Raw genomic sequence first — 13,235 nt, 5'->3', positions numbered from 1 at the left:
GAAAATTGATAAATATCTTCGGGAAAACTCGAAAAATTTATGAAAAATCATGGAATTGAACACATTGAAATGCGGTCAAGTCATTCGTTTTATACACGAATGCAATTCATTCTAGTTTAAGAATTGACAGAAACACTTGCTCCAAACACATAAGTATTGGTAATTTACAAAACGAGTTTTGTGGATAGTCAAATTAGTAGAAAAGAAAAAGTACGAGTTAGTTACTCGGTCCCATCTAACGATCACAATAATTCTTGGAACTCGGATGAGAAATAGGTCCTTTATTAACTCGACTTGTACAAAAAACTTTGATTCGTTCAAGTTTCAAGTTCATAGTATTTATAAGCTTAGACATCATTTTTTGACAACGCAAAGTAAAAAGATAACCCTGCACCACTTTATCTAGCTAACCATTCGTTTGCCGACACGTAATGGACACGTCATTTTAGCGAGAGAAACTCGCAGCGTCACCCGAATTCACCTTATTATAAATCGAAAATTCAAGAAGAAAGCATTAATTGAAAGAGAATAGGAAACCATTAAAAAATAAAATAAATTGAATAAAAGGTAAGTCATTAAGGAAAATTGATCTTTTCTGTTAAAAAATAAGTAATAAAATAAATTTTTAGATGTGGAAAATTATATTTTTCTTCATTGGCATTCTTTGCCTGTCAAGTGCGGAAGAAAAAAAAGACATAGGCACCGTTATTGGAATTGATTTGGGAACCACATATTCTTGGTAAGATTCCATTAAACATTTAAGCCACAGAAAAGTTAATTTTATGTACTTTATATCTCAAATTTTAGAGAAACTAAATTAAGCACTTGCGACATTTTTTTTATGCCACGCTTCAACTATGGTTGTCATTAATTTTTTTTTTCTTATTTCTGCAAAGTAACTGTAAAATACTCTCATTGATCTAACGATTAAAATTTGTTTTTTTTGCAGCGTTGGCGTGTACAAAAATGGACGAGTTGAAATCATTGCTAATGACCAAGGAAACCGTATTACTCCATCTTACGTAGCATTTACCGCCGAAGGTGAAAGATTGATCGGTGATGCGGCAAAAAATCAGCTTACGACTAATCCGGAAAATACAGTGTTTGACGCTAAACGTTTGATTGGTCGTGAATGGACAGATTCCACGGTTCAAAATGATGTAAAGTTCTTCCCATTTAAAGTTGTTGAGAAAAACAGTAAGCCACACATTAGTGTTGAAACGAGTCAAGGAGCAAAAGTTTTTGCTCCAGAGGAGATTTCCGCCATGGTTTTGCTGAAGATGAAAGAAACTGCAGAAGCCTACTTGGGAAAACAAGTTACACATGCTGTGGTTACAGTACCTGCCTACTTTAACGATGCCCAAAGACAAGCAACTAAGGATGCCGGGGTTATTGCTGGTTTAAATGTTATGCGTATCATTAATGAACCTACTGCTGCCGCTATTGCCTACGGTTTGGATAAGAAAGACGGAGAAAAGAATGTTTTGGTATTCGATCTTGGAGGTGGTACCTTTGATGTGTCTCTTTTGACAATTGACAACGGCGTTTTCGAAGTCGTAGCAACGAATGGCGATACACATCTTGGAGGTGAAGATTTCGATCAAAGAGTAATGGACCACTTTATCAAACTGTATAAAAAGAAAAAAGGAAAGGATATTCGCAAAGATAACCGTGCTGTCCAAAAATTACGCAGAGAAGTCGAAAAGGCAAAGAGAGCTTTGTCCGCGAATCATCAAGTCAAAATTGAAATTGAGTCGTTCTTTGAAGGAGAAGATTTCTCAGAGTCATTAACCAGAGCCAAATTTGAAGAGCTCAACATGGATTTGTTCAGATCAACGTTGAAGCCAGTGCAAAAAGTATTGGAAGATGCTGACATGAACAAAAAAGATGTAGATGAAATTGTTTTGGTTGGCGGTTCAACACGTATTCCCAAGGTTCAACAATTGGTAAAAGAATTTTTCAACGGAAAGGAGCCCTCACGTGGCATCAATCCCGATGAAGCTGTTGCATACGGAGCTGCAGTGCAAGCTGGAGTTTTGTCCGGAGAGCAAGACACAGATGCCATTGTTTTGTTGGATGTCAATCCTCTTACTATGGGAATTGAAACCGTTGGAGGTGTAATGACAAAACTAATTCCTCGTAATACCGTTATTCCAACTAAAAAGTCGCAAATTTTCTCCACTGCTTCGGATAATCAACACACAGTAACTATCCAAGTCTACGAAGGTGAACGACCTATGACCAAAGATAATCACTTGCTGGGCAAGTTTGATCTCACTGGAATTCCACCTGCGCCACGAGGCATTCCTCAAATTGAAGTCTCCTTTGAGATTGATGCTAACGGAATTTTGCAAGTGTCGGCAGAAGATAAGGGAACTGGAAATAGAGAAAAGATTGTCATTACCAACGACCAAAACAGATTGACGCCAGACGATATCGATCGCATGATCAAAGATGCTGAAAAGTTTGCGGACGAAGATAAAAAACTAAAAGAACGTGTTGAAGCAAGGAATGAATTGGAAAGCTATGCTTACAGTCTCAAGAATCAAATCAACGACAAAGAAAAGTTGGCAGCAAAATTGACTGATGAAGAAAAAACTACGATGGAAGCTGCCGTTGATGAGAAAATCAAGTGGTTAGAAGAAAACCAAGATACCGATGCATCTGCATACAAGGAACAAAAGAAAGCTCTCGAAGACGTTGTCCAACCAATTATTGCCAAGCTGTATCAAGGAGCTGGAGGAGCCCCACCACCAACTGAGAATGAAGATGACTTAAAAGATGAACTATAATGTCGATAAGTCTGTTAGTAAGATCAAAAAATTCATTCGAAAAGACTCTGTGTAATTCTTACGTTTCTTATTTATAATTAAAATAATTAATAATAATAAAAAACAAAATATGAAAAGATTAAGCTTTTTATTCATTTAACACTAAAATCCACTTCAAAAATAATAAAAGAATCTCCTTTTTATTCATATCTCTAATTATTTATTTTCAAATGTTTATTAAATATTATTTTAAAAAATTGCGCTTAACATTTCGCGTAATATGGCAGTATTAATCTATTGTATTTATCCTGTAGAGTCGTTGCTTTCTGACTGACTTTCACTAAATTCTGTACGATTTTCCATTTTTTTTGGTAAATATTCCGTAATTAATACTGTTACCGAATTTATTGTTACTTCTCTTGTCTGAGCAGTGGTTCGATCAATGTTTTTTATTCTAGGTGTGTGGCGTCTGCTGTTTTTGTGTTTGGATGAATTTCCGCTGTTGTGTTTTGAGTTGTATGGTGAGCCAGATCCACCTGGAAAATTCTTAACTGCTGCTTGTTGTGCTGCCAAAGTTGAATTAAGGCGAGGCTTTCGGGTCGAAGTACCTGAAATAGAAAGTTTTTTTTTCAAACAATAAAACTCTCAGCTATAACAAAATTTAAAGTGTATTTTGCAAATTGCTTTCTTTTGATCGCTGATGTACCATTTGTTAGCTTTCTCATTGCAACATCAATAGGACTTATAAATTTCGCGATGATATTACTTTTTGAACAGGAAGAATAAATTTTTTGGTGAAAAACATAGTTCTTTGTTAAATACCTTTTCTCACATCACACATTAAACACTTGAAAGCCTCTGGATTGTTTCGAAATGTGCATAAACTACAATCCCAAAAATTTAATTCCATTCCTTTGTTCGCCCTTTTTAATTTCCCGAGCTTTCGTCTGTGCTCCATTACTTATTTTCCTTTTCCAAACGCAACTCGATTATTTTTTAAGAAGAAAATTCCCAAATAAGTGGCGTACTTGGCCAATTACAAAAGACTTTGGCTCTCCTCCAATAAGAAAGTCGGATTCCATGCGCTTTGTTCTGATTGGTGAATAAAAAAGCAGAGCCAACGTCAACCAGTTAAGGTAAACAAATCACAAAATAAGTCATCTCATTTCGTCAAATATTTTTCATCTTCAAAACAGATCCAGATTCCCAAGAGAACAGTGAAAAAGTAATTTATGAAAAAGTTACTGAAAGTAAGATAAAGTAAAAATAATAAACAATAAACTTATATTTAAATCAGATACAGAAAACGTCCTGTATTTGATTATCGTGTGTGTTCAGACTTATTAAAAATACTAAGATAACAAATAAGAAATTTATTTTATGCATTTGTTGTGTTCACTTATGTGGCTACTGAAGAAAATAAAAAAAAATGAAATTAGGCATTTTTTGTAAATACAAAAAATAAAAAAAGAAACAACTTTGCTTAAATTTGAAGGCTTAAAAATGTTGTGATCAATAATTTTGTGAAATCCATTTATTTTTTCAATAAAAGTAATGTTGGTATTCAAAAATAGAATGGAAAATAAAAAAAATAGAAAATCATTACAGCTAAAGCTTTATGTTAAGCCATTCTAGGAATTATTTTATTATCTTTTTATTTTCTGGTAGCCTTCCAATTGATTTCCAAAATAATAAAATGGTAAAAATTTCAGGAGAACAATTTTGAATTTTTTTAAAGCTGATAAAACATTAATAGAGGTCGTACTTTTGTATGATATTATTAGTCAATCGATTTTATTTTAAACAAAACAGAACATTCCCGTTCAACAGACACATAGAATAATTAGGTATTTACATTCATTAAAAATTATGTGTTCCTACGTTTTATGCATTTGAAAAAGCTGTACAAAACATAAAGTTTCAATAACTTTTCTTTCTCTTAGTGCGTAAATTATAAATGATGGATTTAAGTATCAAACGTGATTTTATTTACCGTTTAAGGATTATCATCTATTTGATTATTACCATATGAATGTTTAAATTTATGTACAATAAAAAAAATATCGACCACTAAAAACACCGGATGCTTATGAACTGGACATTTAATATGAGACTGCAAAAATTAAAAAATCACTTTTATTTCTATTTTCAGCCCTAGTATCAGAGTTCATCATGGTCCATAAAAAACGAACGTTTTTTTTTCTTGTTCTTTCAATTTTACTTCAAATACACGCAACCTCACACAACATCTCAACCGATGTGAAAATTACCGAAAAATGTCCTAGAATTTGTAGTTGCATAGGAGTTATGGTAGATTGTGCTCGTCGATCACTAACTTATATTCCCTCTAAACTTCCTACAACAACAGAAAAATTGTAAGATCTCTTGTAAAAGGCTTGCTACATTTTCGTAACACAGATTTTTTTCTAAACAGAGATTTACACAACAACGAAATAGTTTATCTCGCCGAAGATGGTATTTCTTTATTGTCTAAACTTAGAGTTCTGTAAGTACTAAATAGATAGATAGGAAATTGATTTGATTTGAAATTTACTTTTTTATCAGGCGCATCAATAACAACAAAATAATATCGATTCCGGAAAACTTTTTGAGTATGTCTTCGAGTCTTTTACGACTGTAAGTATTGAGAAAGCCGTTACTTTACATATTTTTTCACAAATATTTTAATTTTTTCAGCGATATTTCATATAACAAAATCGAAATGATATCTAGAAATACTTTCAAAGGTCCTAAAGCATTGCGAAGCTTACATCTGGACAATAATTTGATACAATGTATTCACGGATCAACTTTCAAAGACTTAGCTGAACTGGAAATTTTGTAGGTTTTAATTAAAATTATTGTGTTTGTGTTTTTAACTTAATTTGATTTTCTTTTTATGTAGAACACTAAACAACAATAGTTTGTCAACAATTAAGGAGGAAAGTTTGAAAGGCCTAGTAAAACTAAGGACATTAAGACTTTCTGAGAATCCGTTTAATTGTAATTGTGAGTTGATTTGGTTCATTAAATTTCTACGAAGGAATCAAAGACTAGCTCCACATGCTCGTTGCCAAACACCCGAAAACTTAATGTTCAAAAAGATTAACGAAATTTCGTATGATGAATTAAAATGCACAGGTAAGTTGATTAAATACTGGATGCCTTAAATATAGTTTTTTTTAAAATAAATTTCATTGAAATTTTTAGCTCAGTTAAAGAGTACTGATACATGCAAACCAAGAGTGACATGTAGCAGTCCATGTAAATGCAACAACGGGATTATCGATTGTCGTAAAAAGGGTATAACATTTATTCCAGAAAAGTTCCCAGACAACTCTGTTGAAATGTAAGTATAATAAGAATTTATTATTTTATCTTGCTAAGGCCGCTCCAAATGAGACTCAAAAATAAAGTCCGATGCTCCATTTTAAAAGTCGAAAATCCAATGGGGCAAAAAAAAGCAAAAAATTTCATCAAAAATAGCCGTTTTTCGGTGTATTTTCATAATTTTTCAAGATATTTTTTAAAAATTTTGTTCAAAAATTTTCAAATTTTACTCAATTTTGTTTAAAAAATTATTAAATTATGATTTAGAAATTTTGTATGAAATTTTTGTCTTTAATTTTTAATATGTAATATTCTGAAATCTATTTTAAATTAGCAAATCTCAAAAAAGATAATTAATAAAAATGTTTAACGTTGTTTAAAAATTTTCATTTTGTATGAAAATAGTATTTCTTTTTTTATTTTAACATTTTATTTTTAAAAATTTTGGACTTTATTTTTTTATTTTCATTTGAATAAAAAAAAAATCACTGAAAAAATCACATGTAAGTATTTGAAAAACGCTCTGATTTCAATTGAATTATTTTTCAGACGAATGGAACAAAATTATTTAACGGCCGTAAATGCTAGAGCATTTTCTTTGTACGTAAGTCTACGTCGGATTGATTTATCAAACAATAATATAACAACAGTAGCACAAGATGCATTCAGAGGACTAAAAAATCTTTTGACTTTGTAAGTAACTTTTTTGGCTTCAAAATAATATAAATATTTAAGATGAATAAAAATTATATAATTTTAGGGTTTTATACGGAAATAAAATAAAGGAACTACCAGTAAATATTTTTAAAGGATTAACATCTTTGCAATTGCTACTTTTAAATGCAAACGAGATATCATGTATCAGAAGAGATACTTTTAAAGATCTGCAAAATTTGAGCTTATTATCTTTGTACGACAATAATATAAAGACAATTTACAATGGGACACTTGAGCCACTGCACAACATCAGAACACTGTAAATATATAATATTTTATTATTTATTTTATGTATTTTTCTTTGTTTTTGTATTTATGAATCATGAGTATTTCTTGAATTATTTAAATAGACATTTAGCTAAGAATCCATTCTTTTGTGATTGTAACTTGAAATGGTTGTCGGAATACCTTCATAAAAATCCAATTGAAACGAGTGGCGCACGTTGTCATACTCCAAAAAGGCTTAGTCGCAGACGTCTTGAGTCAATAAAGGAAGAAACAATGAAATGTAAGCTATAGAAATTAAAAAATAGCGCTTCTTAGATATATTCAAGATGAAACGAAAACTAAAATTATGTTTTAGGCGATAAATCGACTCCTTCTGGAATTCAAGATTGCAGTGCTCAAATAAACTGTCCTCAAAACTGTATTTGCTCCGGATCAAAAGTGGACTGTAGTATGTTGAATTTGACAAACATTGCTGAAGATATTCCATTATTTACAACTGATTTGTAAGCATGATTTTTTTTTAATATTTACGTATTAACTTTTAAAAATAAAAAAAATATTATTTTTTTTAGATTGATTGATAATAATCTTATTCAAGCCATACAGTCAGATGGGTTTTTCGGACGTCTACCAAATTTATTAAGAATGTTTGCAAAGAATAATATGATCAAAAACATTGAACAATTTGCCTTTGAAGGGGCAGTTAAATTGCAGGAACTTTATTTGGATAATAACTTGTTAACAGTTATACAAAATAAAATATTTAGCGGATTGCACTCTCTAAAAAAATTGTCATTGTTGCAAAATCACATAACCTGCATCATGCCTGGATCTTTTGACCATTTTCCTCAAATAAACTTTATGTAAGTAAACATACATTTTAAATAAGATCAGTTGATCTGAATTACATATGTATTTACTTTTATTAAAAATTTAACGAAAAATGTTTTCATAGAAATCTGGAGAACAACAGATTAGATTGTAATTGTCATCTTAAATGGTTCCCTGAGTGGTTAAAGAAAAAACAGCTTGTGAATTCGGTAGCAATGTGCAACGCACCTGCAAATTTAAAAGGCTTGCCTATCATTGATATTCAATTGAATCAATTCATATGTAACGAGGCTGGAGATGTTGGTTGTTTGGGAAGCGATTACTGTCCATCAAATTGCAATTGTGCTGGTACAATTATTAGATGCTCAAAAAATAACTACACTGAAGTTCCTGCTGATGTGCCCATTGCTACTACAGAATTGTTAGTTTCTATTTTAAACCATATTTTTTTAAATGTTAATCCTGATTTTTTTCTTAGATACGTTGATTCTAATGCAATTAGCAGCATTTCCACGAAACCTTTACAATTTTTAAAGGATTTGATCAGATTGTAAGAAATATTTTCAAATTCAGATACAAAATTTAAAAAAAAAACATTAAATTATTTTGTTTTTTTTTTTATTCTAGTGACCTTTCAAATAATAAAATTACATACCTGAGTGATGGAGTGTTTTCTAGTTTAACATCATTGTCCACACTGTATGACAACTTAGGAATTTTAAATTTGGAATGAAAATAATCTTTTTTTTTCTTTTTTCAGGATACTTAATTTCAATGAGATTCGTTGCATACAATCAAAATCTTTTGCTGGACTCACAAACTTACGTGTATTATCCTTGCATGGAAATCAAATATCGACTATTCCCTCAGGAACGTTCGCGGACTTAGTATCTTTAACTCACATGTAGGTTTAGTGATCACATATTTTTTCATTGTTTAGTAGATCGGTATGATTTAAAGTTACATTTTCAAAATATTGTATTTCTCTATCAAAAGAATAATTCTTACTAAATCATAGGAAAGCTCGGAAATTTACGATGAATTGAATTCTTCGATCAATTTTTCTCGTTTAGTTATTTTTGTTTTTCCAAGCAGGATTGATTGATTTCCTTAATTTTTGGTGGAAATGTTATGTATGTAAATCGTAAACTGTGTGTAAATAACAAAAACCTATAAAATATTATTTCAGTGCAATCAGTGCCAATCCTTTTTATTGTGATTGCAAATTGAAATGGTTGTCTGATTGGATAAAAAAAGATTACATTGAACCTGGAATTGCCAGATGCTCTGCTCCCTTAGAGCTCAAGGATAAAATTCTTTTATCGACACCTTCAAGTCATTTTACGTGTAACAATACGCCTCCGCTATCAGTGTTATCGAAATGCGAGCCTTGTTATGCAAAACCGTGCAAAAACAACGCTAATTGTCGGTCTCGAAGTGATGGTTCATATGAATGTGTCTGTTTCCCAGGATACCATGGAAAAGATTGTGAGCATCTTATTGATGCTTGTTATGGGAATCCATGTGAAAACAATGGAACTTGCTCTGTTGTGGACGAAGGACGTTTCAGTTGTGAATGCTTAAAAGGTTTTGCTGGTCATCGTTGTGAGGAGAATTTAGATGATTGTCTTAATCACAAATGCATGAACCACGCAACATGCGTAGATGATTTGAACTCATATAATTGTATTTGTCCTCAAGGATATGCTGGAAAATATTGCGAAAACAAAATTTTGATTTGCTCTGCATCAAATAATCCGTGTCAAAATGATGGAAAATGTATTGATCTCGGTGATGACTACAAATGCGAATGTGTCAATGGCTATAGAGGAAAAAACTGTTCTATTTATTCGAATGAATGTCTAAATAATTTATGTCAGGTAATACAAAACAAAAAATATTGAAAACCGTTTTGGATTTCACAGATCTTGCAACAAAAGTTGAACATTTTTTTAGGTTTTTAGAAAATTTTTATACTTAATCCTATAAACAAATTTGGTATAAGATAATCCAAAACTTTTTTGTATTCATGAATATCTCTTAAAGTATTTTATTTTATAAGTTGCTTATTAAATACATTTTATTTTAGAATGAAGGTACTTGTCAACCAGAATCCACTGGATATTCTTGTATCTGTCCCGTTGGATTTTTCGGAAAGTTTTGTGAAAACAGTGTTGGAGTTGAAATGATATATCCACAAACCTCTCCATGTCAAAATCACGAATGTAAACATGGCGAATGTTTCCAACCTGATCCATCAAACTCTGACTACATTTGCAAATGTTTTAATGGTTTTACAGGTACTTTGCGCAATACCAGTGTAATTTATCAACATGAATCATGTTATTTCTTTTTAGGAAAATATTGTGAATATTTGACGTCAATTTCATTTAAAGCAAACAAATCATATGTTGAGCTTGAACCATTACAAACAAAACCATTTACCAACGTAACAATCACATTTAGCACGTTGGCTACTAATGGTGTGCTACTTTATGATGGTTATGAAGAACATATCGCGGCAGAATTATTCCATGGTAGATTGCGTATAAGTTATGACATAGGAAATCATCCTGTATCCAGCATGTATAGTTTCGAAATGGTTTCTGATGGAAGATACCATACAGTTGAGATGATTGCAATGAATAAAAATTTCACACTTCGTGTAGATGGGGGATTATCGAGATCAATTGTGAATGAAGGTGCTCAAAATCAATTGAAACTCTCGTCGCCTTTATATATAGGAGGTTTCCCAGAAGATGTAGCTTTGAGAGCGCAAAAACAGTGGCATATTCGTAACACCACAAGTTTCAATGGATGCCTAAGAGAAGTGTGGTTAAATAATAAACGTGTGGATTTCTTCAATGCATTAAAGGAAGAAAAAATGAAACATGGATGTAGCATGTTAAAAGATGACGATTCAAATTATAGCGAGGTAAATGATAACACTAAGGTAAGTTTTGTTGGAATGTAAAGGGTGAAGTGGTAATTAATTGATTACCTATTTAATTTTTAGACATGCACCGCAAAGTCATGTACGAATGGACAATGTATCGATGATTTAACTTGTAAATGTAATAAAGGTTACACAGGAAAACTCTGTCAAGAAGGTAATGTTTTCTTATAACTTTTTTCACAATTAAAAAAAATAAAATTTTTTGGTTTTTGAGCAATTTTTGCAAAAACTCAGGTTAGGTTTGAGGATGCAGCACCGCGGTCCCGCAAAATTTGACCAATTTTTAACCTTTAATCAATATTTTTGTTGTTCTAAGATTTTTTTACATTATTTTTTTTTTTTAATTTTGCTTGAATTTTTTTTTTTTTTTTTTTGAAATTTGCAACAAATGTTTTTTGACACCCTATTTGAAATTGATTTATCAACATATCCTATGATATCCTAAATAATAACTGTCAAAATTTGTTTGAAAAATATTTTCAGTAATTTTGATTTGAAAAAAATCTTAATAATAATAATTTCTTATATGAAATATTATAAGAAACCTAAAAACAATTAATTTGGATGAAATTTAAAAAAAATTTTTTTTTTCTCTGCTTTTTTTTTGAACTCTAAAATGGGGCACCGGACAATCAATTGAGTTTCATTTTCAAATTAAAAAAAAAAATTACAAGCATTATATTTAAAAGTGTATTTAAAATTTTAGCGTTATGTAAGAAGCAACAAATAAAAGAGTTCTACACAGAAAGAGATTGCAGGTCAAGACAAATTTTAAAATATGCTAAATGCGTTGGAGGATGTGGAGACCGATGTTGTGGCTCAAAACTTGAAAAGAAAAGAAAGGTATACTGGTATTCTTTATAACTGGATAATAATTTTACTAAATGCAATAATTTTATAGGTGCGAATGATTTGCAATGATAAGAGCAAGTATGTCAAGAATGTCAACATTATTCGAAAGTGTCATTGTACATCGAATTGTAATTGACTGGAGGATAATAAAGAAGACAAAACCGAAATTCAAAATGATGATATGATTATGAACGACGAAGCTTATAACGAGGAAAAACACAGACCTAACATAAAGTCACTGAAGGAAATAAAATTAAAGAAAAATAATTTACTTAAAGAAATATCGACTCCTTTAGGTACAGTCAGAATAGTTTTCGAAAATGTAGAAAACAATAACACAAAATCTAATTTAAAATTTTCAAATAGTAATAGTAGTAATAGGAAAAACTCAACTGTAAAATATTCACCAGTGATGACAAAAGATGGTAAAATAGCGTTGCTATATAAAGGTGATTTAGATAATGTAAAAAAATATGAAGCCATAAATACTTCTTCAAAAAGTTTTATCAATTTGAAAATTCCGAAGAATCAATCATTAACAAAAATCACAAATGATAGAAAGGTCAATGAATCTATAAATGTTTTACCTAATTTGCTTTTGCACACTAACATGGTGAAACATAAGCCTAAACACAATGAAATTGATAGTTTCAAAGACAATAAAAATATCATGAGAGACGATCTTCGCATATATAATACAATTAAGACAACAACTAAAAAGCCAGATAATATAACGAAAGATGTGTTTAATTTAGCTATTATTCCTATTTTTGACGTTGATTTAGAAAGAAAAATACTCTCTAAAATGACAAAGGTGCATCATAATCATAATCATTTTAAATATCCTTCCAGTATTCATAAATCTATGCAGACCATGATTGGTCTAGCGGCGTTGTTAACGTGTTTTTCGGTATTTGCATGTTATTTGAGAAGAAGAATTATTAGAAATATAAGGTCATTGTTTTGGTAGCATCTTTTATTGCTTTATAGAAAATTTATATTTATACAAAGATTTTCAACTCACGCTTATCTGAATATTTTGCCTTGTCTCTAATATGCACGTATGAAAAAGCATCGGACAAGTTTTTTTTAAAAATTAATGTTAAAAAACAACTATTGTAAACTATTAAGACCAAACAATTCAGTGAGTTTAAAATATATAATCGGTATTGTTTTAAAATACAATCAAAGTTTCGAAAACCAGTTAGAATTAATTTTCTATTATATATTGAAATACGATATTATACATTTATGTATCATACAAATGAACAACATTTCAAAAAAAAAAAATTGCAACGATTCAAAGAACAAACCTGCATTAGTATTGCTTCAAAATAAATTCAGATATAGCAAATTTACAAATGCAAGTTTTTTCTTACATTCGGTCTAAATATATATAAGATTAATTAAAAGCCATCATTAAGCTAAATCAATATTTTTTTGTTATCGTTGCCACTTTAAATTGCATTTAAATTATTTATATGCTTTTTCGACATATTTTGATTCTTTCATGTTTTTATTCAAGTTATTTCTTCCAATTTAGTTAGGAG

At 30.5% G+C, this 13,235-nt stretch overlaps 2 protein-coding genes across 2 annotated transcripts; both read left to right on the top strand.

The window, feature by feature from the left end:
* Positions 1-406: 406 nt before the first annotated feature.
* LOC134833959 (endoplasmic reticulum chaperone BiP) lies at positions 407-2,902 on the top strand. Its single transcript, XM_063848472.1, has 3 exons — positions 407-567; positions 630-739; positions 950-2,902. Exons 2-3 carry the CDS (start codon positions 630-632, stop codon positions 2,790-2,792), a joined length of 1,953 nt encoding a protein of 650 aa, XP_063704542.1. The 5' UTR covers positions 407-567; the 3' UTR covers positions 2,793-2,902.
* A 1,004-nt stretch (positions 2,903-3,906) lies between these two features.
* Positions 3,907-12,813, top strand: LOC134836695 (protein slit). Its single transcript, XM_063851882.1, has 22 exons — positions 3,907-4,021; positions 4,924-5,146; positions 5,206-5,277; positions 5,337-5,408; positions 5,469-5,612; positions 5,677-5,912; positions 5,982-6,120; positions 6,651-6,794; positions 6,862-7,077; positions 7,169-7,326; positions 7,402-7,549; positions 7,619-7,909; positions 8,002-8,298; positions 8,356-8,427; positions 8,505-8,576; positions 8,638-8,781; positions 9,067-9,757; positions 9,967-10,177; positions 10,235-10,830; positions 10,894-10,987; positions 11,540-11,676; positions 11,735-12,813. Exons 2-22 carry the CDS (start codon positions 4,944-4,946, stop codon positions 11,819-11,821), a joined length of 4,224 nt encoding a protein of 1,407 aa, XP_063707952.1. The 5' UTR covers positions 3,907-4,021; positions 4,924-4,943; the 3' UTR covers positions 11,822-12,813.
* Positions 12,814-13,235: the final 422 nt, after the last annotated feature.

The sequence above is a fragment of the Culicoides brevitarsis genome, chromosome 1, assembly GCF_036172545.1.
Source record: "Culicoides brevitarsis isolate CSIRO-B50_1 chromosome 1, AGI_CSIRO_Cbre_v1, whole genome shotgun sequence".
In the NCBI taxonomy this organism is placed as follows: Eukaryota; Metazoa; Arthropoda; class Insecta; order Diptera; family Ceratopogonidae; genus Culicoides; species Culicoides brevitarsis.
The sequence above is the reverse complement of the archived record's forward strand: the minus strand, read 5'-3'. Positions and strand labels throughout refer to the sequence as shown.

Excerpts from the sequence above, each read along its gene's own strand:
- LOC134833959 (XM_063848472.1), top strand. The coding sequence starts at position 630 with ATGTGGAAAATTATATTTTTCTTCATTGGCATTCTTTGCCTGTCAAGT. Across the intron at positions 740-949 it reads TTGGGAACCACATATTCTTG|CGTTGGCGTGTACAAAAATG; the intron begins GTAAGATTCCAT and ends TTTTTTTTGCAG.
- LOC134836695 (XM_063851882.1), top strand. The coding sequence starts at position 4,944 with ATGGTCCATAAAAAACGAACGTTTTTTTTTCTTGTTCTTTCAATTTTA. Across the intron at positions 8,577-8,637 it reads TTAACATCATTGTCCACACT|GATACTTAATTTCAATGAGA; the intron begins GTATGACAACTT and ends TTCTTTTTTCAG. Across the intron at positions 8,782-9,066 it reads TTAGTATCTTTAACTCACAT|TGCAATCAGTGCCAATCCTT; the intron begins GTAGGTTTAGTG and ends ATATTATTTCAG.